Source organism: Phoenix dactylifera, unplaced genomic scaffold (genome assembly GCF_009389715.1).
Source record: "Phoenix dactylifera cultivar Barhee BC4 unplaced genomic scaffold, palm_55x_up_171113_PBpolish2nd_filt_p 000119F, whole genome shotgun sequence".
In the NCBI taxonomy this organism is placed as follows: Eukaryota; Viridiplantae; Streptophyta; class Magnoliopsida; order Arecales; family Arecaceae; genus Phoenix; species Phoenix dactylifera.
This window is the reverse complement of record NW_024067687.1, coordinates 736,004-763,908: the sequence shown is the minus strand read 5'-3', so window position 1 is coordinate 763,908 and position 27,905 is coordinate 736,004. Positions and strand designations below refer to the sequence as shown.

General features: G+C 38.5%; 1 protein-coding gene across 3 annotated transcripts; it reads right to left on the bottom strand.

Annotated features, from left to right (window-relative positions):
• Positions 1–11,111: 11,111 nt before the first annotated feature.
• Positions 11,112–25,760, bottom strand: LOC103705588 (probable sugar phosphate/phosphate translocator At3g14410). 3 transcript variants are annotated; one of them, XM_008789351.2, is made up of 8 exons: positions 25,357–25,760; positions 22,535–22,642; positions 22,336–22,370; positions 13,256–13,368; positions 12,872–13,133; positions 12,526–12,794; positions 11,651–11,825; positions 11,112–11,416 (listed from the first exon to the last, which is right to left on the bottom strand). In XM_008789351.2, the coding sequence occupies exons 1-7, from the start codon at positions 25,495–25,497 to the stop codon at positions 11,674–11,676; spliced, it is 1,080 nt and encodes a 359-aa protein (XP_008787573.1). In that variant the 5' UTR covers positions 25,498–25,760; the 3' UTR covers positions 11,112–11,416; positions 11,651–11,673. The 3 variants fall into 3 exon arrangements, with proteins under 3 accessions (XP_008787573.1, XP_008787572.1, XP_026659889.1); XM_008789350.3 differs by having other exon boundaries at positions 11,118–11,825; XM_026804088.2 differs by lacking the exons at positions 22,336–22,370; positions 25,357–25,760 and having other exon boundaries at positions 11,118–11,825; positions 22,535–22,643.
• Between the last annotated feature and the right edge of the window lie 2,145 nt (positions 25,761–27,905).

The following is a 27,905-nucleotide window of genomic DNA, read 5'->3' as shown; positions in this document are numbered from 1 at the left end:
AAATATGATAAACTAGTTAAGGATAAGGACTGTATCACCAAAGAAAATCTAGAACTTAAGACAAGCAACCAACTCTTAATTAAAAAAACTAACACCTTAAGTAAAGATAATGAAAAACTAACTAAGGAAATTTCAGAACTTAAAAACAATAAACAAATCTTAAACGAAAATCTCATAAAAGACTTGAATACTCTAAAAACGGAAAAACAAACTCTAACTAAAGAACTTGGAAAATACAAACCTTTGGTTGAGAAATTTACTTATAGTTCTGAAAAATTAAATATGATACTTAATAGTCAACGTGCAGTATTCAATAGAGCAGGTTTAGGATATAAACCTAAAAATAAGCAAAAACTTCTTAGTAACTTCTTTGTTAAAGCAGAAGAAAGTAAAACTAAGAAAATAACCTGTTTTTGTTGTGGAAAATTAGGACATAAGGCAAATGTGTGTAATTATAGAAAAGAAAAAACAAAAGAAAAAATTAAAAGGGTATGGGTTCCAAAAGGAACCAACATGACTAATCATGAAGGACCCAAGAAAACTTGGGTACCTAAGATTACATGATTTGCTTGTGTAGGAGTGTCTTGCAGCCAAGGTCAACAAAAATTGCTGGTACTTGGATAGTGGCTGCTCAAGACACATGACGGGTGACAAGGATCAATTCTTCACCCTTGAAGCTAAGAAGGGAGGTGCTGTGACTTTTGGAGACAATAACCAAGGTCACATCATTGGTATAGGTAAAGTTCAAATTACCCCTTCTACTTTTATTGATAATGTTCGATATGTTGATGGTCTTAAGCATAATTTATTAAGCATTAGTCAATTATGTGATAGAGGCTATAATGTTATGTTTAAACCATCACTATGCATCATAACAAACCCAAATGATAATAGTTTAGTTTTTAAAGGAATAAGACGTGGGAATGTGTATGTTGTAGATCTTGAGGATCTTGCCAAACACAACCCATGCTTAGTTGTTAATGAAACTAAGGACAATGATGCTAGTTGGTTATGGCACCGTAAGTTAGGTCATGCAAGCATGGACACAATATCTAAACTAGTTAAAAGAGATTCTGTGATAGGTTTGCCAAAACTAAGATTTGAAAAGAATAAAATATGTGAAGCTTGTCAATATGGCAAACAATCTAGGAACTCCTTTAAATCCATAAAATGTGTCTCTACCTCTAGACCTCTAGAATTATTACACATGGACCTATTCGGACCAACTAGAACAACAAGCCTAGGTGGAAATAAATATGGTCTAGTCATTGTAGATGATTATTCTAGATACACTTGGGTTATGTTCTTAGCACATAAAGATCAAGCTTTTTCAGTATTTAAAAGGTTTCATAAGGAAGTAACCAATGCTAGAGATACTACAGTAATAGCTATTAGAAGTGACCATGGTACCGAATTTGAAAATCATTTATTTGATGAGTTTTGTAGTAAAAAGGGAATAACTCACAATTTTTCTGCACCTAGGACACCACAACAAAATGGAGTTGTGGAGAGGAAAAATAGAACTCTAGAGGAAATGGCTAGAACTATGTTATGTGAAAGTAACCTCCCTAAGTACTTTTGGGGAGAAGCCATTAATACTTCTTGTCATATATTAAATAGAGTTTTATTGAGACCCATTATAAAGAAAACACCTTATGAACTTTGGAAAAACAGAAAACCAAAGGTAAACTACTTTCATGTTTTTGGATGTAGGTATTTTGTTCATAATAATGGGAAAGATAATTTAGGAAAATTTGACTCAAAATCTGATGAGGCTATATTCTTGGGGTACTCTACAACTAGCAAAGCCTATAGAGTCTTTAATAAAAGAACCCTAGTTATAGAAGAATCTATACATGTTGTATTTGATGATTCTAGTGACATCTCTTCTAGCAAGAGAGTTAATTTTGATGATGATGCTGAAATTCTTGAAGAAAAGATAGATGAGATGACATTACAAGATGATAATCAAAAATTAATTGAAGGTGCATCATCAAGCCAAGAGGCTATTGTGGATCATGGACTAACTAAAGCTTGGAGGTATGCTCACGGGCATCCTAAGGAATTAATTCTAGATGATCCATCTCAACCTATTAGGACTAGGGCATCCCTTAGGAACTTAAATAATCATCTAGCCTTTGTTTCTCATTTTGAGCCCAAACACATAGAAGAAGCTGAAAAAGATGTAAATTGGATAAATGCAATGCAAGAAGAATTAAACCAATTTACTAGAAACAAAGTATGGAATCTAGTTGAAAGACCTACTGAATATTCAATTATAAGTACCAAATGGATTTATAAAAATAAACTTGATGAAAATGGTACTGTAATAAGGAATAAGGCTAGATTAGTAGCCAAGGGTTATAATCAAGAAGAAGGTATAGATTTTGATGAAACCTTTGCTCCGGTAGCTAGACTTGAAGCAAAAAGACTTTTACTAGCTTTTGCATGCTCTAAGGACTTTAAGTTATTTCAAATGGATGTAAAAAGTGCATTTTTAAATGGGTATATTAATGAGGAGGTATATGTAGAACAACCTCCTGGTTTTGAAAATCATCAATACCCTAATCATGTTTATAAATTGAACAAAGCACTTTATGGTTTAAAACAAGCACCTAGAGCATGGTATGAGAGGCTTAGCAAATTCTTATTAGAACATGAGTTCTCTAGGGGTAATGTAGATACTACATTGTTTCTAAAGAAGAAAAACAAAGATATGTTGTTAGTACAGATTTATGTTGATGATATTATTTTCGGTGCTACTAACAATCGTCTCTGTGAAGAATTTGCTAACTTGATGCAGAGTGAATTTGAGATGAGCATGATGGGAGAGCTGAATTACTTCCTTGGACTTCAAATCAAACAATCTGAAGGAGGCATCTTCATCAATCAAGCCAAATACATCAAGGAGATGCTCAAGAAGTTTGATATGGAGGGAAACAAATCAATCAGCACTCCCATGAGCTCATCATGCAAATTAGACCAAGATGAATCAGGTAAATCTGTAGATCAGAAACTATATAGAGGTATGATAGGATCTTTATTGTATCTTACTGCAAGTAGACCTGATATCATGTTTAGTGTTTGCATGTGTGCTAGATATCAGGCTAATCCTAAGGAATCACATCTAATTGCAGTAAAGAGAATCTTTAAATACCTAATAGGAACAAAGAATATAGGGTTATGGTATTCTAAAGAATCTAGCCTGAACTTAATAGGTTATACAGATTCAGACTTTGCTGGATGTAAACTTGATAGAAAAAGCACCAGCGGGTCATGTCAATTTCTAGGAGAAAACTTAATATCATGGTTTAGCAAGAAACAAAACTCGGTTGCATTATCTACTGCTGAAGCTGAATATGTTGCAGCCGGAAGTTGTTGTGCTCAAATCTTATGGATCAAACAACAATTAGAAGATTATGGCATTAAACAAGATAAAATACCCATTAATTGTGATAATACAAGTGCCATTAATCTAACTAAAAATCCAATTCAGCATTCAAGAACTAAACATATTGAGATAAGACATCACTTCATAAGAGATCATGTACTGAATGGTGATGTGACACTCCAATTTGTTTGTACTAATGATCAATTAGCTGACATTTTTACAAAACCCCTAAGTGAAGAGAGATTTAGTGTGCTTAGGAGGGGATTAGGAGTGATTGATCCATCCTAGTGGTAGTTTCCACTAGATTCATTGATTTTGATGATTAGATTGTGGTTAAAATAGAGTTTCTTTTCAATGATCATCAAATCAGATCATAATTTAGTGATTTTCCCTCATTCGGCACGAACATAGCATGATTTTTAGGTGCGTGCCAAAGTTCGAGACGACTCGAGTAAGTTTCAGAGTCGGCTCGTAAGGGGGAGTCGACTCGCGCTTAGTCGGGAGTCGACTCGAGGTCGATGGCAGCAGAGGTGGAGTCGACTCGCATACAGTCGGGAGTCGACTCGCGCATAAGGAGAGTCGGGGTCAATAGGCGCATAAGGAGAGTCGACTCGCGCATACTTTGGAGTCGACTCGAGGTCGAGTCGACTCACGACTCAGAGGAGTCGACTCGCAGTCGGGATCCGACTTTTTAACCCTAGCTCCATCGTTTTCAAAACATTTCTATTCTCCGCCGCCACTGTTCACAAGCCCTAGAGCCGACTCCTAGGTTGTCCCCGGTCGTCCCCAAGCTTTTTCCGTCGACTTTTCACCGTCCATTAGGGCTTTTCCTCCCATTCTAGGTCACTATGCCTCGTAAAGCCGTCGTCCGGAAGAGGCCCCAACCCGAGGCCGGTCCCGAGAGGCGCTCCAAGGCTCGGCACGATCCCGCGAGGTCACAAACTCCGGCTCGTTCCCCGCCGAGGGCGGTTCCCGCGAGGCCGTGCGCCGGGAAGGCGGTCTCCACCGGGAGATACGTCGATTTCGACTATCTCTCCCGGGAGGGCTTCACCATAGGTGAGAGATTGCGTGTCCAGAGCTTAGAGTATTTCCTTACATTAGATCTCCCCACTTACCCTGGATTAGTTAGAGAGTTTTACGGTACCGTCCATCGGGGAGATGGGGGTATCGAGGGCACGGTAGCCGGTGTCCCTCTGTTCGTTACGGAGGATCTTATTGCCCACATCCTCCACCTTCCACAAGTAGGGGTGGCTCCCACACACCCCGAGGACAGGACTGAGGCCCTTACGGCCATACTAGGATATCCTCCTCAGTCCCCTTTAGACGAGGTATCCGCTAGCTCACTTCCTGTTGAGGTGCGGATCCTCCTGAGTATTTTGTCTAGGTCCATTTTCCTGAAGACTGGCCGCTTCGATTTTGTGTCTGAGAGGGACCTCGCCCTTATGTTTTATATTCTTCAGGACACCCCAATCAACTTCCCCAAACTCATTTATAGATATCTGTGTGAACCCCTAGATAGACCTAGGCTCACCCTCCCCTACGGTATGATGTTCACTCTGTTGTTTAGGGAGTACGAGATTCCCATTCCTGAGGGGGAACCCTCTAAGGCGTTGCAATGGACTGATCGCATGCGTCCGGGGACCCTACACAGGATGGGGTTTCGGAAGGTAGAGGGAACATGGGTTAGGAAGTCATCCACCTCCACACATACCTCCAGACACTCTCCTAGCCCTGAGCCAGATTCTGACTATCCTGACTTTTCCTCCACTTCTGCTCCTACCACCTCAGCCGGACCTTCCTCCTCAGCTCCCCCACCTATGGAGGTCCGGATCGCTCCTGAGCAGCTCCTGGAGTTGCGGCAGGAGATTGTTAGAGACCTGCGAGATGAGCTACTTTGGGAGCTCCGAGGTTCAGTGCCAGCTCCCACTCCTGCACCCACATCTTCTGAGTTGGTCCCTTCCTTGACAGCCGTGACTGACATGACGGCCCATGTACGGGAAGAGATCTACAACGTGAGGAGTTTGATTCAGGCTCAGTTCTCCAGTATGAGTGAGGTCACGGGCATCACTCGGAAGATGCGCGATGACATCCGGAAGGACATGAGCACCACTACCCAGGGGGCCGAGCGCTTGTCAAATGTGCTCATCGACAAGTTGGACGCACTGCAGAAGTCGGTCCTCGAGCTCGATATGACACAGAGCAGGGCCATTCAGGCCGTTATCCGACAGCTCGAGAACGTCACCAATGCGGTCCAAGCACTGGTTGAGCGCATGCCTGGGGGAGCCACATCCTCGAGAGGAGGAGCTACATCCTCGAGGAGACCGTAGCTGCTTTTGTGTTTTATTTTGACATGTACTGTTTTGCTTTACTTATTGTATTCTCAAATGTATTCACATACACATCAATACAATGAGTAGACATCTTATCTTCATTTCTGTGCAATTTGATCTATGATTGATTGTGTGTTCTGCTTACCTCCTTTTTTTTGATACGATGACAAAAAGAGGGAGAAATATTGAATAGATATGTAAATAGAATCAACATAAAAGAAATCAAAATGAGAATCAAAAATTAAAACATAATTTGTTCTTAGTGGATTTGGTACCTCGAGGCTCATTATCTCTCTTTTGGGGCTCCTAATGGAGTAATCTCCAGAATCTATTCAAGGAATATTCGGAGATTAGCTGAATCCAACTCAAGAACAAATTGACAGATTTTCCCTCTAAATACCAAAATTTAAAATTCAAAAACTTCAATATACTAAAAGAAAATTCAGAGAATCAAAACATAGTAGAATGCATATGTTGAGGGGGAGAATCTGAATTTTTAAGAAAGCCAAATCATTAAATATATATAAGCCAAACAATTGATTGCATGATATGAAGGCTTATATAATTCCAAATGAAAGGGGGAGCTTTAACTCCAAAATTTATTGTTTCACACCTTTCAAGCTTGGATATATTAAATTACCAGACATATGAATTCATTTATGGATTTTATTTCCTTGTTTATTGAGCAATTCACTTTACATATACTCAAAGTTTTGTCATCATCAAAAAGGGGGAGATTGTGGAGTGATTGATTAAAACCCTATTTGATTTTGATGAGCTCAAAGCATTAGAGTATATATGTTGTTTACTAATGAATTCAATTGAGTGTTTCAGTGAAAATCTTGTCTAAGTGTCTCAAGACTTGGTTCATAATATTTTGGATAAGTTAAGAAGTCAGTTTGAACCAAAGTCTGAGACTCGAGTCGACTCCAGAGTATTACGAGTCGACTCCAAGCGTATCAGGATCACTGGCACGGGCTCGAGTCGACTCCTGACCATTACGAGTCGACTCCAACTGAGAACAGACAGACAAACAGAAAGCATCAACTCAAAATCTGTCAGCGAGTCGACTCCTGAAGTGCGCGAGTCGACTCCGATGTTTACCGAGTCGACTCCGGAGAAGTATGAGTCGACTCCAAGGAGTTACAGGCAGAAAAGTCAGAGAGCGGTTTTCGACCCTGAGATTCGAGTCGACTCCTGTGGAACGCGAGTCGACTCCGATGGTTGGCAGGTCGACTCCAAAGATAGTGAGAGTCGACTCTCAGCAGTACACAAGGCAAAAGTCAGAGAGCGTTTTTCGGACTCTGAGATTCGAGTCGACTCCCGCATTGCACGAGTCGACTCCGAGACACCGCGACCCCAAAGAAGACAGAAGACCAATTTGCTGTCTCTGAGATTCGAGTCGACTCCCAAACAGCTCGAGTCGACTCCAAGGCAGCGCTTCACTAAAAACACAGAAGACTAAGTTTCGGAAACTGAGAGCCGAGTCGACTCCGGAACAGTTCGAGTCGACTCCAAGACTGGACGAGCCAAAAGACAGTAGATCGAGAGTTCGGGCTCTGAGCGCCGAGTCGACTCCCAGGATTGTCGAGTCGACTCGAGTGGACCAAGTTCAAAAATAGATCCACGGACTCCATGGGATGAGCCGACTCCGAAAATGCCAAGTCAGCTCCAGAAGTTGGCGAGTCGACTCCGGGTCAAGTCGAGTCGACTCCCAGTCGAAGAGGCGACTTTAATTCAAATCCGGAACAGTTGCCGAGTCGACTCCAGAAAAGCATGAGTCGACTCCCGCTACAGCCGAGTCGACTCCTGATCGCGCGAGTCGACTCCAACCCACCAACGGACATATTGTCAGGCTGTACAGAGTGTGCAGAACGGGCAGAAAAAGGTCTCTAACGGCTAGTTTCCGTGGGAGATGGCTTAAATAGCCACAGAAGACTGTAGTAAGGAAGAGAACAACCATTCCACTCAAAGTAATCAAGCTTTCAATCTCTGCAACCTGGTTTTCAACGGAAAAGAGGGAAGAGCAACATTAACTGCATCCACCTACTTCTTCCCAACATTGAAAGAGATCTCCTCCTGCATTCAAGTCGACCAGACATTCAAGAGGAGACCCGAAGTTCAAGAAGCCCTACTCTACTCCAACTCAAACGTGTTTGAGGGCTTCTAACTTCTCTTTTGTTTATATTGTTATTTATCTGCTTTTGAGAAGCTCTGTTTTTCTGTTACTCCTTTTTACTTCCATCTTGTCTTTGCTTGGTTCAATCGGGGGATTGAATCAAGGGTATTGAGGTTGGTTGGTGAGCCGAGTGTAAAACCAACGTGTAAGGGTTCGATTGTGATCCCGGAAAAACAATCGGGTTGGTTCTAGTCGGTGAGCCTGGAAAAACCGACCGAGTTCGTTGTGAGCTCGTAAAACAACAAGTTTGGTTGTGAGCTTGGAAAACAACCGGCTGTAATCCAAGGGGTTATAGTGAATTCCCAAGTGAGACTTGGGGAGTGGACGTAGGAGCAAGGGTTAGTTCCGAACCACTATAAAACATTGTGTTTGTGATTGTTTGTCTCTCTCTATCTCTCGCATTTCATTCACCGCACATAGAAACTAATTAATCATCTCGCAAAAGCATTAATTAGTTATCCACAAAAGTTTTAATAGCCAAATTATTTTAAAACCCAATTCACCCCCCCTCTTGGGTTGTCTATCTGGGCAACACTTTAGTTCCACTTTTTCCTAAATACACTTCAGTCTCAACCTCAGATTGTAGTAAATCTATATAAGGTTGTTTAGGCACTTCTATGCCAAATGGTTCCTTTGCTTGCTGTGGATGAAGACGAAGATGGACCAGTTGCGCTTACAGCTACTCGAGAAGACTATTTAAGAGAGGATTTAGATAGCTAATCGCTTAAGATTTTTCACAGACAAATCAAAATAAATCTACCATTCAGCTGCAAAAATATTGAATATATATATATATAAGATAGTATCATCTTAGTAACCATCTAATTCTAGGTAAATATCATCTTGATGTGTAATATACTTACATTCATACTTTTCTTACTTACGACAACTGCCGAGACTCTAAAGTTGTTAGTGCTCTCTCTAAATATTTTGGTCTGTGAACAAGAATCATATTGTAATATGTTAATAATTGAAGATACCACTTAACTTACACATATCACTCAAGTTAACTTACCTCTTCTAAACATAGAGCTGCGACTTCTAAATTATGCTCCATATTGTAAATCATATTACGCAGAGTGGCCAGAAGTTTGTCATCCATATCGATTCTAGCCACGGTGTACTAAAATTTTGGGTTCAAGTAGAATGCTGTGGATAGAGTTCGTTATTATCTTAGTAAAATTGTACAAGTATAAGAACTGTCTAATTTTTAATGTTCTTACTTACTTGCTACATGTAAGTCCCAACCCATCTGGTATTCCCATAGCCGCTCAATAATTTTGATGTACTCCTAGGCATACGTTGGATTTGTCTCCTTAGTCTAAATTTTTGTCCTCTCCATCATATGACACAAGAAGCTCATGTAGGGGTACCTCTCAGTCTTCATAGCCTGAAGCACTTAGTATAATGGTCTAATAGCCTTCATTATTATAATGGCTCACTGTCAGAATATCTGCCTCGTCACCAAGTCTTCGACAATGCTTTCTTCAATGCCGACCCTCGTATATCTACTTTTCTGCCAGACTGACAAACATCTAATGTAGGGCTACTTTCTTCTCAAGAAGATTATTAAGTGCAACATAGTTGGTAGCAAACCATGTGACTCCTAGTCTAAAGGTCTCTCCCTTTGCATACCTCCTCATCAGTAAAAAGACTTATGTATAGTTATAAATATATCTGGTGATGGTTTGGGCTATCTCCACTATTTACTGCATCCTATAAATTTTTACAATATTTATCAATATAAGGTTGATACAATGTGCAGCACATATAATCTAGAAAATATGTGACCACCGCTCTATCAGAATCTCCTCGACAACCTTATATTATGGCGTGTTATCAGTGATGACCTGCAAACATTCTCCTCCCCTACTTGATCAATCACCTCCTTCATCCATTTGAGGATGTATGTGGCGTCATGCACTTGATCGAAAGCATCAACTAATTTGTAAAAGAGAGTTTTTGTATCATAATATGTCAAAAAGTTAATAATGATCAACCTAGTAGGACCGGTCCAATCATCACATATCATCGTCAGTCCATATGTAAGCCACTTGCTCTTATATGACACAATCCACCTCTGTAGCTCTTTATTATTGTCAAGAAGCTCACCGTATATATCCTTCGATCTTGTAGGATCTATACCAGGACTGGAAGCTTGTATAGAAAAAATGGCAGATCTATAGTACGTATTGTCTGCTATATTCATTGGGATGCGGCTGAAGTAGAATCAAAATCTAGTAGCTCACTATATATCCTATTCGGAAAGGCATGTGAAACTAGATCATGGATGGTTAATCCTAATGGAATCTTCATGGATAACTTCTTTTTGCTACCAAAAAATCCCTAGAATAGATGTAATACGACTTCTTTTTTCAACATTTCTCCTTTCCCCGCAAACAAAATTGGTGGTGCACCACCATGGATCCCACCTTAGGAATGTCCTTGATATGTCAGCACTTTGATTTACCATATTGAACACAGTTTGTATATTCCTCCGGATATATTTTATAAGAAACGTAGTTCAGATTTCGAGAATGATACTTGCTAGTCCCATTGTTAGCAGTATGCCCGAAATTTATGAGGGAGCCCTGTTAGACTGCAAAGCGCACCATGTATGCGATAGGAGCTGAAAGCGGAAACCAGGTTTCCACTTTTGTAGCGGACAAACAAGCTCCTACAGTTTTTTTTTGTCAAGTTATTAAGAGATATTATCGTTTTGAGTGCTCCTTATAGCCTTTGGGGGGTTCTCATTTTAAATTGTACTCAATGGTTGTCAAGGGGTCGATTGAAGAGAGCTAAGGCATAGCCTTCCATATGCATTAAGGTTTTATGTAGCATTATAAATTAGTTTCCAGACGAAGATTTAGGGGGCTTCTGATAAAACCACCAGCCCTACTGAATCCATAGCCTAGCCATAAGGATTCAAGTCCAGTAATAGCCAGTACGCTGCTAGATTTAAAACGCCAGGTTGCATTCGCCCAAGATTACAAATTCCAGCCCAATGCATTATACAGTTCTTTTGACATGGAGTTGGATAAAGGTAATGGACGTGCAGTGGCTGCTCAGAGCCTTGACATCACCAGCGACAACATCCGACCTTTTGTGCAGCTTATACGAGTCTTCTAAGGGACTTGGATATTTGTTGTTATCAATCATCTATGTGGAAGACATCCACCACACTTGATGCAAAAATCAACATAACAGACTGAAAACATTCAAGAAAACAAAGTAAAATTGATATAAATGACCAGCAGCAGACAAAACTTTCTGTGAATGTTTACAAATATTGTTTTCGATCCCAGATCACCAATGGTATAACACGAATCCGCTGTGAAAGTACAACTGCAATACTGGGGGCAAAAGTCCTGACTTCTCGCATATGTTTGCCACACATGGAAAGCCCTCGAGGAATGAAAATGGGAAAAACACATGCATCTGACGTCTCCCGTACCACAATCAGATCTAATGAATCTTCCTTCTATTTTCATGTGTTCATTCTCCGAGAAATCTCCCCTGGCAACTTACAGAAACGGTAGTTCAAACTTTGCAGATATTAAGCATCATCCGTCTTGAGTGCGAAGTATTTAATGATAACAAAAGTATGTCTGAGGATGATTTGGTTGCTTAATTGTCAAATTAGAACTTGCTCTCCTTGGTTACAGTGAAACAAGCATCATTACAGCTTAGGAGGCTCCAGATTTAAAAAAGGAGAAAGAGAAACGTCCATGCAACTGACTGTAATCTTACCTCACAATCATGTCAGAATCATTCTATTTGTCTTCCTTCGGAGGTAATAAGGCTATCTGAACTTCTTGATCTGGAGATTTTTCTGCATTGTTTATGTCAACGCGAACCTCCGAGCTCATTCTCAGTGCTTCCTTTCTTAGCTTGTGATTATTGTATGCCACCACACCGGCAATAGCTGCAGATTCCAATATATCTCAGTAAATATGTCCGACCATGTACATGCAATCTTTTTCATTCTTAAATAACGCATGCATCTTTCACACAAATAATTACCTAAAGATTAATGGGAAAAAGGGATGGGTTGGGGTTTCAGGAAATAGGCTGTTAGTTAAGGGCCTGTTTGGCATTGTTGTTGTTTGTGTTCTTATTTCTCTGCAAATTATTGAAATATGATACAGAGATTACATTGAAGATAGCATTTATACAAAATTCTTGCTGTTCCTTGCTTTTATTTTCCATCATTCTAGAAATGAAACCTTAGCTACTAAGAGATCTAAAGATCTTACAAACAGCCTAACAAAAGAAAAAAAGGTTTTTATCATACATGTTCTTCAGTCCAGATCATTTTTCTTCTTGGATTTTCGAAAACAATAACAGAAAACAAACTACCAAGTGGGTCCTGAATTTTTTCTGTGTCTCCCTTCATGAAAAGTTTTGCGCAGTTTCAGGGATGAATTCAATATTGAGCTAGGTTTTACCCAAAAAAATGAGTATTATGAAAGATAAGATAGCAAATTAAGAAGCCAATATTCATACCAGAAGTAACCACATTCTCTATATTTGACTTCGGAGAAATAATCATAATCATAATAATGATAATAATAATAATTTGCAAGGAAAGTAAATTCATTGAAAATAGGCAATTGATATCATACCTATACCATAACCAAGTAGGTTTATTAATGTCAGCTTTGTATCAGAGAAAAGCAAAGCTGAAAGTAGAACTACAACCCAGTCCCTGACAACTCCAGCAACACGAATTGTCAGCGCACTTGTATGAGAGATAACAAGGAAAACGGACAGATTGAGCACAAAAGTGCAGAGGCAGTTGAGAAATAATAATACTGGTGGGAAGTTCCAAGGCCCACTGGAATCCATCTTTGGTTTCTCTAAAAATATCCACGGAACAAAGAGACACAATGCACTACAGAGAGAAAAATAAAATATATTAGGAGAGAAAATGGTTTGATAAACCCAAGATGCGATAACAAAATAAAATACCTGCATGGGCTGACGTAGTACATCATAGATATTGAGTTTAGTCGAACACCCTTTTTTTTAACAAAAATTTCCATAAAGACAAGCCTCAGAGCTTCACCAATGACACCACCCATCTGGTAAACCACTCCAACCCAACTAATGCTAACTTCACCATAAGAAGCCACAACGACTCCAACACTGATGACCAACATGATTAAGAACATTCTACAACTCATTGCTTCAAGACCAGCTGCTGCTCCGAGAAGAAACACAGCCACAGGCACTGCAAAAGTCAAGGAAAGCATATTTCCAAACCATTGATTGTGAACCATCATATGACAAACAACTGGAACAAAGGATATAGATCAGTGCAGTCAAAGAAAAATCAAGGACTTTGGCACTTACTAGTAGCTTTCAACATCTGCGCAAATGCAACAGATATGTAGAGGTATGCACTATTTCCCAGCCAAAGAGTCATTGCAAACATAGCACCAATTGGGACAACTGAAGTGGCATATCTGAATATTAGGGTATTCATTAAGTTTCCCACATTAAACCACTGAAATATTGCCAACTTGCACCAAAATAGAGCACCATAAACTATGGGGTTGATGGTACCAAATCGAAGCTACTAGCAAAAATAAGACCTATATTATTATGGAAATTGGCCATTATATCAACTATAACGTTGATGATACTGGTAAAGTTCATGACTCAAAACAAGCAAGGCAAACTGATTAAATGACACCTATACTTATGATAGGGGATAAGCCGTGAAAAACTATCAACATCAAGGTCAAATCAGCTAGCCTCTTTGAAAAGAGTTATGGAATATTTTGCGATGGACGATAGCATGGTCTGCCATACCACTTGGTACGAGGCGTACCGTACCATGTCGGTAGAAAACCGGCATGAAATACACCTTTAAGTCGGTACAAGCCACGTACTGCCCGTACCAAGGCGTATTGCCCCATACCAAAGTGTACCGACCTGCACCGAGGCGTACCGACCTGTATCGAGGTGTACCGACCAGTATCGAGGTATACCGACCTGTACCAAGGCGTACCAAAGCATACTGAGATAGAAATTGAAAAAAATGGTTGCAGAGCTATTTCGGCAGATAGATGTACTGTACCGTACCGATAAGATACCAATACGGTATCCGGTACCGAGATTGCGGACTTTGGACTATAGTTTCTACTAAAAAGGAATCCAAATTTGCTCTCTATTTGCACAATGAGATTTATATTAAATTATGCACTTCTTACAAAAACAATATTACAATGGTAGAAAGATTATAAATAAACATGTAGTTCATAGCAAAGTGATCATTTGAACTAAGGTTCGCCATCTTGATACCGGATCCTGTAACAATACCGAATCTCGTACCAGTTTTACAAAAGATAAATCAGCAAGCAAGTCAATTCGAAAACCTACCAAGCTCAGTCAACTCAACCGAGATTCACGTGGATTCACTAAGGGTTTTTTTTTTAATTTTTTAATTTTTATTTTTTTAAAAAAAAAGTAAAGAAGAGAAGTTTAGCTCCCCCTTCTCCCTCCCCACCCCATCCCTCCCCCAAATTTTTATTGAAAACAAATAAAGAAAAAACAAAGAGAAATATAGCTGTAGGCAGCAGACTTTACAAGTAAGCCACTGAAAATGGAAAGAACGTCGCAGTTTCTAGGGGACTGTACGAAAGATCAATTCACTGAGTTTTAAAACTATGCTTTGGAGCATAGAAAGGGTGCATGATATGTTACTTCTATGCAATAGAATTTACATGCAGTTCTCTCTATCAACTAAGCAAAGGTAAGAATCTTTACAAGGCAATACACCTACCGACTAGATGGACTCTTCAAAGAAAAGAAGCATCAAGATCAAACACTAATTACCAAATCAAAAGTTCGCATCAATCATGAAATCCAAAGTAATTTATCAATTTATGATTTAGAGGTGACAATAGAAACCACGTCATCACTCCTCATCACTTCTAGAACCTAACTTTTTCTACCTGCCCACTCTGCAAAAAGATACCATGTCATTTGATGCTTGTGCATACATGGAGATCTTCACAGTTAATTTTAGTCCTTGGTTGTTGCCATCTTCTTTGTTGTTTTGGTCTTAGGGAGTCTATTCATTGCATGGTGAAGGTTAGAACCCATGTGAATGGATGATGAGATGAGGAGATGATGTGGCAACATTAGTTGTGCCATCACATTAAAGGCAGCCCAGATGGAGGAAAGGTGCAGGAAATGTAAGAAAGAGCCATTTGTCCCTCTCTTCTGCATGCTCTTTCCCCCATCTTCTCTCAAACAGCTCTTCCCTTGAGAGTTATTTAGGAAGTTGCAAAAATAGGAAGAGGATTCTTTTGGAGACTTGCCAGACGATTCAATTTTTCAGTATTCTAAAATTTGGAAGGAAAAAAGCTTGTTTTGTTCTTCTTCAGCCAACTGGCCCCTCTCTTTAGTTCTTTTTCATCCCTTCATTATTGATCCTGTGAATTCCTCCTCCTGTTTCTTCTTATGTCTTCTTTGCTGCTTGATCACTGTAATAAGATTAATTTTCTGCCTTTTTAATCTGAATTATTTATAAAATTAGATCACTGTGTTAGCTGTTGAATTTAATGCCAACTAATAATTATCACTATTGCAACAAAGTATTTACTTTATATCCTAAAACTGATTTGTTTGTTTGTTCGAATTTTTGTTTGACAGCTTGTTCATATGTCAAGGCCCATCTTTCACGTAACATAAGGCCTATGAAACCAGAGTACTTTGATATATGGCTTCCAACATGAATTTTTTAGGGTTGTGTGAATATTTTTCTGAACAGCAATCAAAAACCTCCTTAAAATTGATAAATCCCATCAAAAGGGCCTCAGAAACCAAAATGAGCAAAGCCTAGACTATATAGGAATGCATTAAAAAGGTGTCCAAAGCAAACTAAATCTTGACTTTACCTTAATGGAACCACCTTTTTTTCCTTCTTTCCTCTTTTATATATTCTGCCTTTTCACTTCATCTTTGATGTTGTGTCAATCTGAAGAGTCAGAGAAGCCATAGCACTATAGCTAGCGAAGAGCATTGTCCTAAAGTCTGATGCAGCAATTCATGTCTCAGAGTAGTAAATTGCAGTGTAGGGCAAGAAATATGCCTGATTTTGGATGTGGTGCAGACAATGATTCAAGATTGCATACTTGGTTAGATGACCACTACAATCATCTATAAGTAACAAAGGCAACTCAAAGCACAGTTTCTGTGCAGATACATCTGATGGGAAGAAACCAGCTGAAATTTTATGTATGATGAGATGGCTTGATTATGATCAGATATAAGCCTAGATTGATAATGGAAAGTCAATGGAGAATTCACCTCAATGTTATGCAGAATCTGGAGGATTTTTTTGATCAGGATGCCAACTTCTATAATTATTCTGAATGGTAGTAGCTGCTAATGGCACAAAAAATATATTTTCCACAGCAAAAAAAGGAGACACACTACATGTGATCGAGCTACCAAGGAGGGTTTACGTAGGAGACCGGGTTAGGAGGTACGCACTTGGGCAAAGATGAAAGATTAAATGAGACAGGTTGCTACACATTTAATATCAGAAAACACTAGTTTAGGTTCCATGAAATCCAACTAAAAGAAAAATCCTTGAAACTGACACTGAAATTTTTTTCGTTTTGACCAAGGTTTTAAGTCCCAGCGGGATAGGGGGTGTCCTGGCTGTCTGATTCCTTTCCTGTGAGAACATGGGACCGGGATGGGGTTGGAGCTCCGAAACCCATCCATTCAAAGAAAGAAAGGAAAGATTGAAAAAAGAAAATGTGAAAGGAAAGATTGGAAAAAGTAAATGTGAAAGGAAAGAAGAAGAACAAAGAGGAAAGAAAGTGAGAAGAAAAAAAATGAAAGGAAGGAAAGAGAAAGAAGAAGAAAAAGGAAAGAAAAAAAGAAGCAAAGGAACGGATAAGAAAAAGAAAGGAAGGTAAGGAAAAAGGGAGGAAAGAAGGAAGAAAAGAAAAAAAGAAGAAAAAGAAAGAAAAAGAAAGGAAAGGAAAAGAAAGAAGAAGGAGAAAGAGACGGAAGGTACCTACAGGACTCTCGACCAAGACTTCAACCGGAATAAGGTAGGACAGTGGGGCATCCCATTCCATGGAGAAACCGGAACACCCCCATCCCACAAGATTTAAAACTTTGATTTTAATAATGATGAAAAAGTTGTACTGATCAGAACACAATATAACAGAAAACTAGAAGGTGAGATCAAATAAGGAAATCTTTAATGACTAATAGATCATAAAATTTGGATAGGAGAGAAAGGTTATATAAGACATTGAGACCAAGCATCAGAGTAAGAGCAATGCTGGGAAGGTCAATCCGGAGTATGTTCTAAGTTAGGTTGATCATTTTGCCTGCACCACATCAACCAAACAGATTGTCAAGGAAGCAAGGAGTTAGAATCCAACTAATCAGACTCTGAGGAGGTAGGACATTTTATTATCATGATGTGTCCAGGAAGGAAAACCATCACTATTGTTGCGAAAGTATCCAAATAGGATGAACTTGAAAAGCAATAGGATGATCTAAAATTTAGAAGGAAATGCGAGACATGGCAGTTCCTATTAGTGGCATGATACTTAGATGATTGGATGCTAGTGTTTTTGGCACTGTGGCCTTTGTGTTGAGGGCAATATTTTGTATAGATGATTGACAAATTAGATGAGGTTAAAGTACCTACTGATTTCACATAAGCAGAAACTTTAGCTTAAGCTCCATCATATGCCTCGGGACAAATCATTAGCTTTGTTGTCAAAGGATCATATAAGAAAGATGTCCAAGAATAAAAAAAAGACATCCAATAGCCTTTATTAGAAGTTAATGCAGGATACAGGCAGTTGATATTAGTGCAATGACATGATAATGATTGGAAGAGTAAGATCTTTGGTGAGACTGGTGCAAAGGGCAACCATTTTCTTAACGAATGGCGATCAGAGAATGCAAAATTCTGTCTCCATAGGCTTGCTCAAGAGGTTGAATCTTTAGACAGACCCATGTCCAAAGCCAGATAGCTTAAGCTAGCTCAAGGACAACACTTGAGCAATGTTTACAAAAAAAGATTCATCCTACATATTCAGTTAAGGAAACAAGCTATGGACTATGTTTGCTATGGAATTATTCTTGCAGAGGTAGCAGCATCCTCTAACATAGATTTCATGCATATCCACCAAATCCAAAAACTATAACCTTAAAATCCATAGAACATTTTCTGAAGCTAGACCCAATGGCTATTCATCCTGAGCAACAGATACCAGTTTAGTTACAGGAATTCTACAATCTAGATGGACCTACAAAGGGACTCCAGGGTGGTATTTGAGTGACAAGTCAAAGACTAGGATACACTTATACTTTTGACACATCACCATGCTCAAGGATGATCAATATTCAACAAAAATTGGAAGTGAATGATGCATGCAGAGTCATGTAGAAGTTGATTTCTGGTTTTGGTTTGTAGTTATTGTTTTATGTTTTGTCGATTTAGTTTTAGAGGATATATTAAGTCAATAAAAATGAGAAGGTAATTTTTTGATTGGATGATAAATGAGACTTAAATATAAAATTGCACTTTCAGTCTATAAATCCTTGGGACCCCTAGACAGGTTAACCAATGGGAAGAGAAGGGAAATGAACATCAGAATGGGATATGTCTCCTCATCCACATGCCCTTTATTTCCTTGTCTTTTCTCTATTGGCCCCTCTGTTATGGTGTTTTAGGATGTCATAGAATTAGGATTTAGGATTTAGGATTTTTTTTAATGTAGAAAAAAGGGTTGCCACCCATGTAAACTTTATAATTCTTGACAAGTGAAAAGGAATGAAGCTTCCTTTCTTCTTTGAACAATTGCTGCCCCTTTCAACTCCTCTTTTTTCTTCTACTATTCTCCTCGTTCTCCATTTTTCTCTTATATGTGCTGGATACTTGGTTGCTGAATTAAATTTATTCTCCTGTTTCAAATGTGGCTTATGCACAAAATTTGTTTGGCTTCTCAGTTATTATAGCATAAATTATGCTTAGTTACTATTTTCAGCATAGTTCTTTGTTTTCTGTCCTACTGACTTGTTTGCTTTTTGACCTCCGGCCAACAGATTATTTGAATTTTAAAACTCTCTTCCACATCATATGAGGCCTCCAAAATTCTGGAATATTTAGATCTACTTTTCCCATCTTAAACTCTGGGGATCTTCTATAGAGATTTTTTTCCGAACAACAAGGAAACCTAATTAAAATTCATTTGAACGCGGCAATATAAGTGTTTTATCATATTCATTATGCTGTATATCTTATACCGACCCTATAGAGATCAATGTTTTAAGGGTCAGTATAGTACAATACACCTCTATACTAGTACAATGTTGAAGTTGGAATAGCACCTATATCATTTACCAGTACAAGGGCATACCGAGCCCCAGTACCACCAGGTCAATACTGTATGCCCCATCCCACCCATCCTGACTAGTATAGTCGGTACTTAAAACCACGATATAAATCAATAATATAGTTAACAATACATCCATGAACAAGTTAAAATTAAAAAATTAAAATTAAACTTAAGAAAACATCCTTTGGGGGAGATAGTGACAACTCAGGATTTCTCTCGAGCCTTTCTCTATTCCCTTTCCCTTTTGAAATTACCTTATATTGTGCATATTATATTAAACCCCATATCCCTAGTCATATAAATGAAACCCCTTTCAGAAGAAATTTATAAGGAACATGTATTAATTAAGCAATCAGTCTTCAACAATAAATAAATCTCTTTTTGAAAGGTAAAAGTAGATAAATTTTACTATCACATAAAAGAACAAAGAATTATTGCAAATAAGTCTTTGTACCCTTCAGATTTAAAGTAAAAAAATTTAGGCCATTCAACCTTGCTTGCTGGATATAGGCATCCATGTAAGAGTCCTACCAAACTTGAATGTGTGCATCCTACCTTATACAAAGTGCAAGATAAAGAGATCAGGTGCTTCATCTGATCCCCAAGGACCCCAACCAAGGAAGTGGGGGCACTTTGTAGATGTGGCACCAGTAAGATCCATGGGAATTTATCATTCAACAGCCTTTCCAACTCTGAAAAGAACTTGGCGAGATTGATATAGGTTTTCAAGCATGGTGCCGCTCAGATCCTTAGATTATAACAGTTCTCATGGACTGAAACAGGACTAACCAAGAAGGAATATAGAAGGGTTTCATTTAGAATCCAACAGTAACCGCTAGATTAATATAAAGACTGTGTCAGAGTCTCTTCTAGCTCTCCAGCATGATATCAGCATCAAGGGATGATCCACTTTTGTTCAGAACATAGGGTATAAATATGGCCTCTATATGCTCCAGCCAATCTCTATAGTGACATCATCATTTGAAAATTGCTGAAGTAACAAACGATTCTTGCAGTCCACCCAATTCAAACTAGCTTATGTAGTCATGCTTAGACAGAAATTTCTGGTGACCTAGACCCTGCATCTCTGTCATGGATGTTCATCAGTTTAGAATTCTTGTTCTTGTTATTCAGAATTGTAAGTTCAGGGTTAGGTTCTTATTTTCAGATTTTCCCCTGGTCTATTTGACTTGTGTGACATCTATTATGCATGCAAATGAATCAAAAAGAAGAGTATACATCATAAATGATTTTGATTACATTGTGTGATACATGCAAATGATACAAGGAGAACAAAAACATGATTGTTGGCTCTAATCCCATCAATCAGCGAAATGTTTTGCTATATATTTTACTAATTTAACATGGAGAGCATTAAATGGCCTGGACTGTGACATCAAGTGTGACAGATAACAGCTCAAGTGGAGAAGCATTTGATTCATAAGTTTGATCTCAAAGATATACATTTTTTAGTATTTATTTATAGCTAAGGGGACATCATTCCACCGAGTGGACCTCTCCTCAATGCATATGCTCCGAGATTTTTTCATTTTAAACCTTGGAGGTGGCTCTCATGCTGTATTATTTTTCATAAAAAAAGTTTTGAACTATATTTCTAAATTTATGGAATTGATAACTACACATTTCTGTAATCCCCTCTAAAAGCATTACCACATGGATTCAAAAACCACCAAAATGGGATGATAGATCAGTACCATACTGTTCCAATGCTAAGCAGACACCAGTACAGGTATTGGGATACTCAAAAACTGTGTACCGGTATGTACAAGCCATACAAATCTGCACCAGTGCATAGTGGTTCATACCAATGGTATTGTACCATCCATGCCAGAGGATACCAAGAATTTTTCTTTATTTCTTGAAGCCTTCAATTTCAATGCATACCATCAGTACCAATACCATACCAGTACCTACTGCTTTGATGGAAAAATGGTACGGGATTCGGTACCGATTTTTGGACCCTTGCATTATCATACTTGAAGGTTGCTGAATTGTTTCCAAAAAGAGATAATCATAGGACATTCATATTGCCTTTTTGACATACTAAATGGTTTATCTGTATGAGTTTCATGACCCATTAGTTTGTAGAGTTAAGCAATGATGAACGTAATTAAAAGTGCATCAAGACTACATTCTATTGATATGCTGAAATATTAGTTTTATATTGATGGTTTCATGCATTTGTTGTTCATAATGAAACTAATATTCAGGTTTAATGCACATATGACATGCAAATTTTTCGAGCACATAAATAAGAAAATAAACCAGAAGTTTAAGGATTTATATGGTTGAATTTATTTTCAGCAGTAGGATTCTATTTTCTAATTTTGTACTATTTTCATATTATTTTTTGGGTTATTTTAAAGGATTTTTAAAAGTTTTGTTTCTATTCAAATTAAGGTTTGATCTGTCCATATATCATTAGGATTTAGTCAGCAGTTTTTATCCCCATTAAGGAGTCTTAAAAGAACTTTAGGCTGTTAATAGATCTCTAGCTAGTCGTTAAATGGAAGGATTTCATTCCCAGATTATTGTGATTTATTTCTATTTTCTAAAAGTCCTATCTGAAAAGGAAAATGTGTCAGTCGTGTTATTTAAGATGTCTCTTTGAATTGCTGTTACGTGTTCTTGGAAATTGTACAAAGAATTTGATTGAGAATAAAAGATGGCTGCAGGCCTCCTTTTCCCTTCTCTTTCTTTTGTCTTTCTTTTCTTCCCATTCTACTTCTCACTACTTTACCTCACTTCTATCTTTAATTCCAAAGCACGGATAAGATAGTATTGCTGCTCTACTACAGGAGATGTTCTTTGATTTTCAGACCTGAATACTGAAACAGGTGTTTTGTTTAGATTAATATAGGCCTGAAACAAACAAGCTAGCACCTGTTCTTTTGTAGCCGCCAAATCAGCAGCTGGGCTACATCAATAAACAATTTAAGAACACTTTATCTGTTCTACTAAGGTGGAGATATTCTAGGTCGAAGAACTAGAATCTAAAGAAGCAACGTACAACTCAATACTCACATATCTGGAGTCACTCCTCCATCAATCTTTATAACCTGAGAAAAAAAATAAAAATAAGAAATACCGGAAAAATCTGACAGCTAGAAATAACTTAAGAATAACACCTTTTAACAAATTTGCATAGGACCAACAATCATCAAAATTTAACAGAAAAAGTTTAGAGAAAATTTTCTAACATTATTATAGGAAGATTAATTACCTTGAAGACTTTTGTGAGAATAAAGCATAATACAGAAGAGAAGAGCATGTGCAGTAAAGTCAATCCCACTGGATAGGGGAAGTTGATCTGTTTAGAGGACAGAACCCACTGCAGCCATAGAAAAGAAAATTACTAAGCAAAATTAGAATATGTCTATAACAAATATGTATCATGAGAATAGAACTGCAAAGACAAAAAAGAATTAGACACGAAGCAAAAGAATTGTGCTTAAAGGTTACAGTGCAGGACATCAAGCTTATAATTATTCTGTTTGATTAGAGCTAATTCGTAGGCCCTCCAGATTGGAAGGAGTTTCATGGTGTAACAATAGATCACGAAAGGCACAATGTCTAGTAATGTTTTGACTTTTTAACTAACATACTTTCTTTTTGTTCTATCCAGAACTCTAGTGGTTTGTCACATTCATTTTATGTGCACATAGACTTGCCATTTTGTTGCAGGAAAAATCCATCATTCAAGTTACTTTGACACATTTATAGTCATTAAGCTATCAGCCAATAATTTTCACATGTTCAGATTATTACCAGGACCATATACCATCAAAATGAAAGTCTGATAGTAAAAGATGAATGAACAATGGCACCTAGTTCATAACAAACCCATGTTACTATTCAGACAAATGCATAGGTTGTTACCCCAATAATTGCTTTGATAAGTTTGACTTGTACTGTAAATAACTCGAATTGCATCAACACATATTCATGTGGACTTCACACTTATGCTACTTTTACAGAGTCCATCTGGATCATATTCATTTAGATAACCTAAGGTCTATTTAGTGCTCCAAAATCTACCTCACTATTTCCAGTATGGCTAATTTAAGATACTCCAAACTTTATTCTCACCAAACCAAAATGACCCATTTATCTAATTCTGGTCAGCCCTAAGAATCCTTGTCATCATATAGTACCTGTCAACAACCTCACGCTTCTCTGTCAAGCATCATTGTCTGGAATGAAAGCCATTCTCCCCCCAAGTATCTGTATTTTACAGCTGGAAACCATCAACTGCACGGGTTTCTTAGTCTTTTGATATCATTATTTGGAAACAAAATTTTGCATTCTATTTGTATATCTGTCTAAGTAAATCAATCTTCACCATGACTAAGGCTTATGTGAGACCATGAAGATCCATTTTTACTTTTTGTTTCCGGTAAATTAGAGCTAGAGCTATTAACTCTTTCATGATTCCTTTAAAACTATCTATATCATGCTCAAAATGCTTGATGTCAGTATCCTAGCACCAATCACATCAAAGTTGATGTTCTTTGAATAGCCATCATTAGTTCTATAAGTATGTCATGCTAAGACTGAGAACCTAGTCTACATTTTAAGACAAGGTAATTGTTAGTGATTTTTACAGACCATTTGGCTTGGCTTAATAAAGCTATACTTACAGCTGATGCTTATACTCAGGCATTCCTTAAGTCATGTTCAGCATAGAAGAGAGACTCATAATTCATTGTCTCAACAGACGCAAATTCATAGCGACCATGGCAAAGCCAAGATCTTGCTTAAAATTGGGGAGGGGCGGCAAACCAACCTGCTCGGACTTCCTTTGTTTTTCTCTTATTTTTGAAATCTTCGAATTGCAAAACTATATCTCCCATGAAATACACACATAGCAAACCAAAAAAAAAAGGAAGAGGCCACTAAATGTCCTTGTAGATGAAAGTTGCCTACACGCAATGTGAAACACAAACTTGATGCAGATTCATAAATTTGTGCTGCATTGCTGCTTGGACTGAATGCCGGACTCCCTTTAAAAGGCAATGTTGTGTGGCTCATACTACATCTAGGTGTTTTTCTCCTACATGAGCATGTAGGTCTAGCACTCCAAGCAAACAAAGTAATCCTTTCTCTTTCTAATAAAAAACCAAGTTTTAGTCTAGCATCTCTTCTTAACTAATGAAGTCATGATATATAACAATGTGCTTGCTGCCAAATTCAAAAAATAGATGAATCAGAACTTTAGAATTACAAAATATTCGAGGGGGTTGATTTTGGAGAATGAAAAAGAAAGAAGAAGAAATGAAAACGGTAATACCTAGTTTATGGTTTTGCTTTTCCAAGTAACTTATTCAACCATAAACACGTAAGATAAAAGCATGAACATCCCAATCAAAAAACAAAAACTAAATAACACATAATAGTTCTCCTTCTCCAGCTCCTTCTCCTTGATCTCTGCACTAAATAGATTTTATAAAAAAGTGTAATGTGCAGAAATTCTACAAGGATTTTAAAAAAATGGAAACAGCTCCAAACATCATAAATATTTAAAGAACCACCTCAACAGGAAACCTCAAACATAAATAGAGGAAGAAAAAGAAAAAAACATAAAGAAGGAGAAAAGGATTTAATCACTAAGAAAGGTTCTGCTAGGCAACCAACATATTGCATTTGGGGACTATGGTGTCATCTTCTTCTCTGCTGGCCAAATGAACGTGGGGATTATGGTGTAATCATCATCTTCTTCTCCGTTGGGTGAACCAACCTTGTCTCTATTAGCCTTTCTCAATAAGAATTACACCCTTTAAGATGGATTTCCCTCCATGTGTAGGCAATCTCATGAATTCCACAAAGCCTACACGTCTACTCCGGTAATCTATGAAAAAATTCTAGCAGAGCAATAATCTCTGACGATGGGGTCAAAGAAAAAACCAACAAAAACTCCTCCAAAACCCTAACATATCTAAAAGAGAGAAATCATAACATAAAGATCAATTCAGCTGACGCAAAGCAAGCATAGCGTCTAGGGAAATGGATTGAAAGAAAATGATAGAGCTGGATCTGGCGACTGGCCTTGTTGAAGAAGATCTGGCTGCTGGATAAGGCAATGTAGAGAAGGATGTAGGCATAGGTGAGGCCACCTTCTCTCCAGCTTCGGCTCCGATCCGCCGTCGCCGCCGTTTTCCCTCCTTGGGGAGGACCGGATCTATCCATGCCGTCGCCTCTCTCAGAGGAGGTTTGTGTACGAGAGAGAAGAGGTTGACTTGTTGTGAGGGAGGAGGCTTCCTGCGTGTTGCGGTTGGAGACGACGTATTTGTGCAGATGAAAACACTCCCCGAATTCAGTCCACTTGCAGCATTTCTTTGTCGTATGTCTGTTTATCTTCGCCTTCTGTTTTCTTTTTCCTTCCAACTTCGGCAGCGGCTGCAAGAGGCCTCCGAGACTCGGGTGACTTTGGCGCTGCGGTGGCCCAAGTGAGACACATGTTTGATATGGAATTCAATAAATTGGTGATGACATATGTGTCATGTTCTGGTAGGCCATCATATACAAAATATCCCCATCATGCAGCATAGAGATAAAAAAATAAAAAATAAAAATATAAAAATAAAATTTAGATGTTTTGATGAAGCAGATGAATTGAACCGATCTAACATCTAATATGAGTATACCCAGTCAATATCTCACAAAGAAAGCAGCAAAAATGCATGATCAAGCCAAATGATTCTCCTTAAATGATTTACCATATAAGAAGTCACCCAGTCGACCACTCTACTCGCCTCTCGATGAATATATGAAGTATGAAAAGACTCATACGATCTAGAGAGCCTCCAAATATCCTCCAAAAGAGGGTGACTCTCTTCTAACTGTTTCTATCTTGCAATCCAATTGATCACTATTGCCAAATTATCTTCAAGCAAAATCTTGCTAGCCTTCAAGAGGGCTCAGGAGGAAGCTCAGGAGAGGGCTCTGAGATAATATAAACCATTTGAGAAATAGTATTTGCTAAAATGGAGTCCTAAGTGTCTCGTGCTATCTAATGATCTCTAACAATAACCTAATTTGCGACCTCTTTAGTTTGGATGAAGGCTCTTTCTAACAATAAATTGTGGGAGTATATCATTATTCTCAAAAATGGGATTGTTTTGTGCAAACCAAATATTGTATGCAATGCATGCAGCCCTAATACGTAAAGTTTTTCCATTGAATCTATTCATATTGACTTTCAAGAATTCAATGAATGCTTCAACAGGCGAAGGATCCACAATGCATAGAAGAGAAATACTTGACAATCGCCATGTTTGTCTTGCTTTAGGGCACTAAAATAGGACATGGGCTATCGTCTCTACTTCTTCAGAGCAGCAGTCATGGTGAGAAATTATATATAATCCCCTTCTAATTATATATACGACTTCTAGGATCACTATTGGACTCCAAACGGTCGTTTAACCTTTAGGCATCCCTTTCATGATTACAATACTTTGGAAAAGACAAACATGGTCACACCTTCATAAATGCAGGATGCAAAAAATCTTTATTCCCCTACAGAAAATAGTCTAAATCATCATCATCGATCTTTGCTGGATAGCTCGATCGAAAAAGCTACTTCCATGACCTGAGCCAACAAGCTCATCTCCGCCAATCCTTTTTCCGATAGAGGAGGAGCTAAGAGCTCGACCCAAGCCTCTTCCTCTTTTCAAGAGATTCAAGAAGAAGGAAAAATGCTAGGGTGAGAATATAAATATTGGCTTACGAAAGTGGGGGCAAGTGATATACATCAAAATTGACCATAGTTCATACGAGGGGGGCTGTCTAACCAAAGCTCATCATGGAGCCAGCACACCACCAATCGGAGCCAGACATTTGGCATGTCCGAAAGCGCACTGCCAAGTTCGGATTCCAAAAGCTCCTTACAGTTGTGACATCCTAGCCGAGATTCCAAGCGATCTCTGAAATCACGCCAACCAAACAGGTGGGGTGCGATTCATGTGTGAAATGCCCATGCTCAATATTCGTGATATGTAGAGGCCTATCAATCCTAGATGATCTACATGCCCAAATTCTATGGTGTTCAGGCTCTTGGCTCCACCTATACAACCAACTCTCCAGGGAACCTTCCAAATGAGTACTCAGATGCCCTAACAAACTATTGAGAACCTTTCTCTATTCCTTGAGTATCGTTCTAACTTAGGCATCAGAGGGTTTTCCGTCAGACACACTCTAGCAAGAGGACTTCTTCTTTGTTGTTTCAGGTTGGAGTGCGATTACGGACCAGGATCCCAGCAATTGTTGCCGATGTCGAGTGACAACCAAGCATGCTCCGAGTAGCCGATCGTTGAGTCCTCCAGTACCAACGTTTCACTTGATGCCTAGGACAAGCCAGTTCCTAATGGCAATAGCTTGGTGCTAGAGGAAGGGTTCGTCCCAACAAGAATCTCATCTATAAATCATCACAAGTCTCGAAAGGCACAACTAGCACCTTCCAATGCCCAGCCAAAAACATTAGGAGAGTATGATGCCCATTTATAAATTCTACAGAGGGCTCTATCCCTACCGGAGCTGCAGACGACCCCAACGGTAACCACTAAGCAATTTCAATTGCTCGTGTAAGAAGTCTAAGC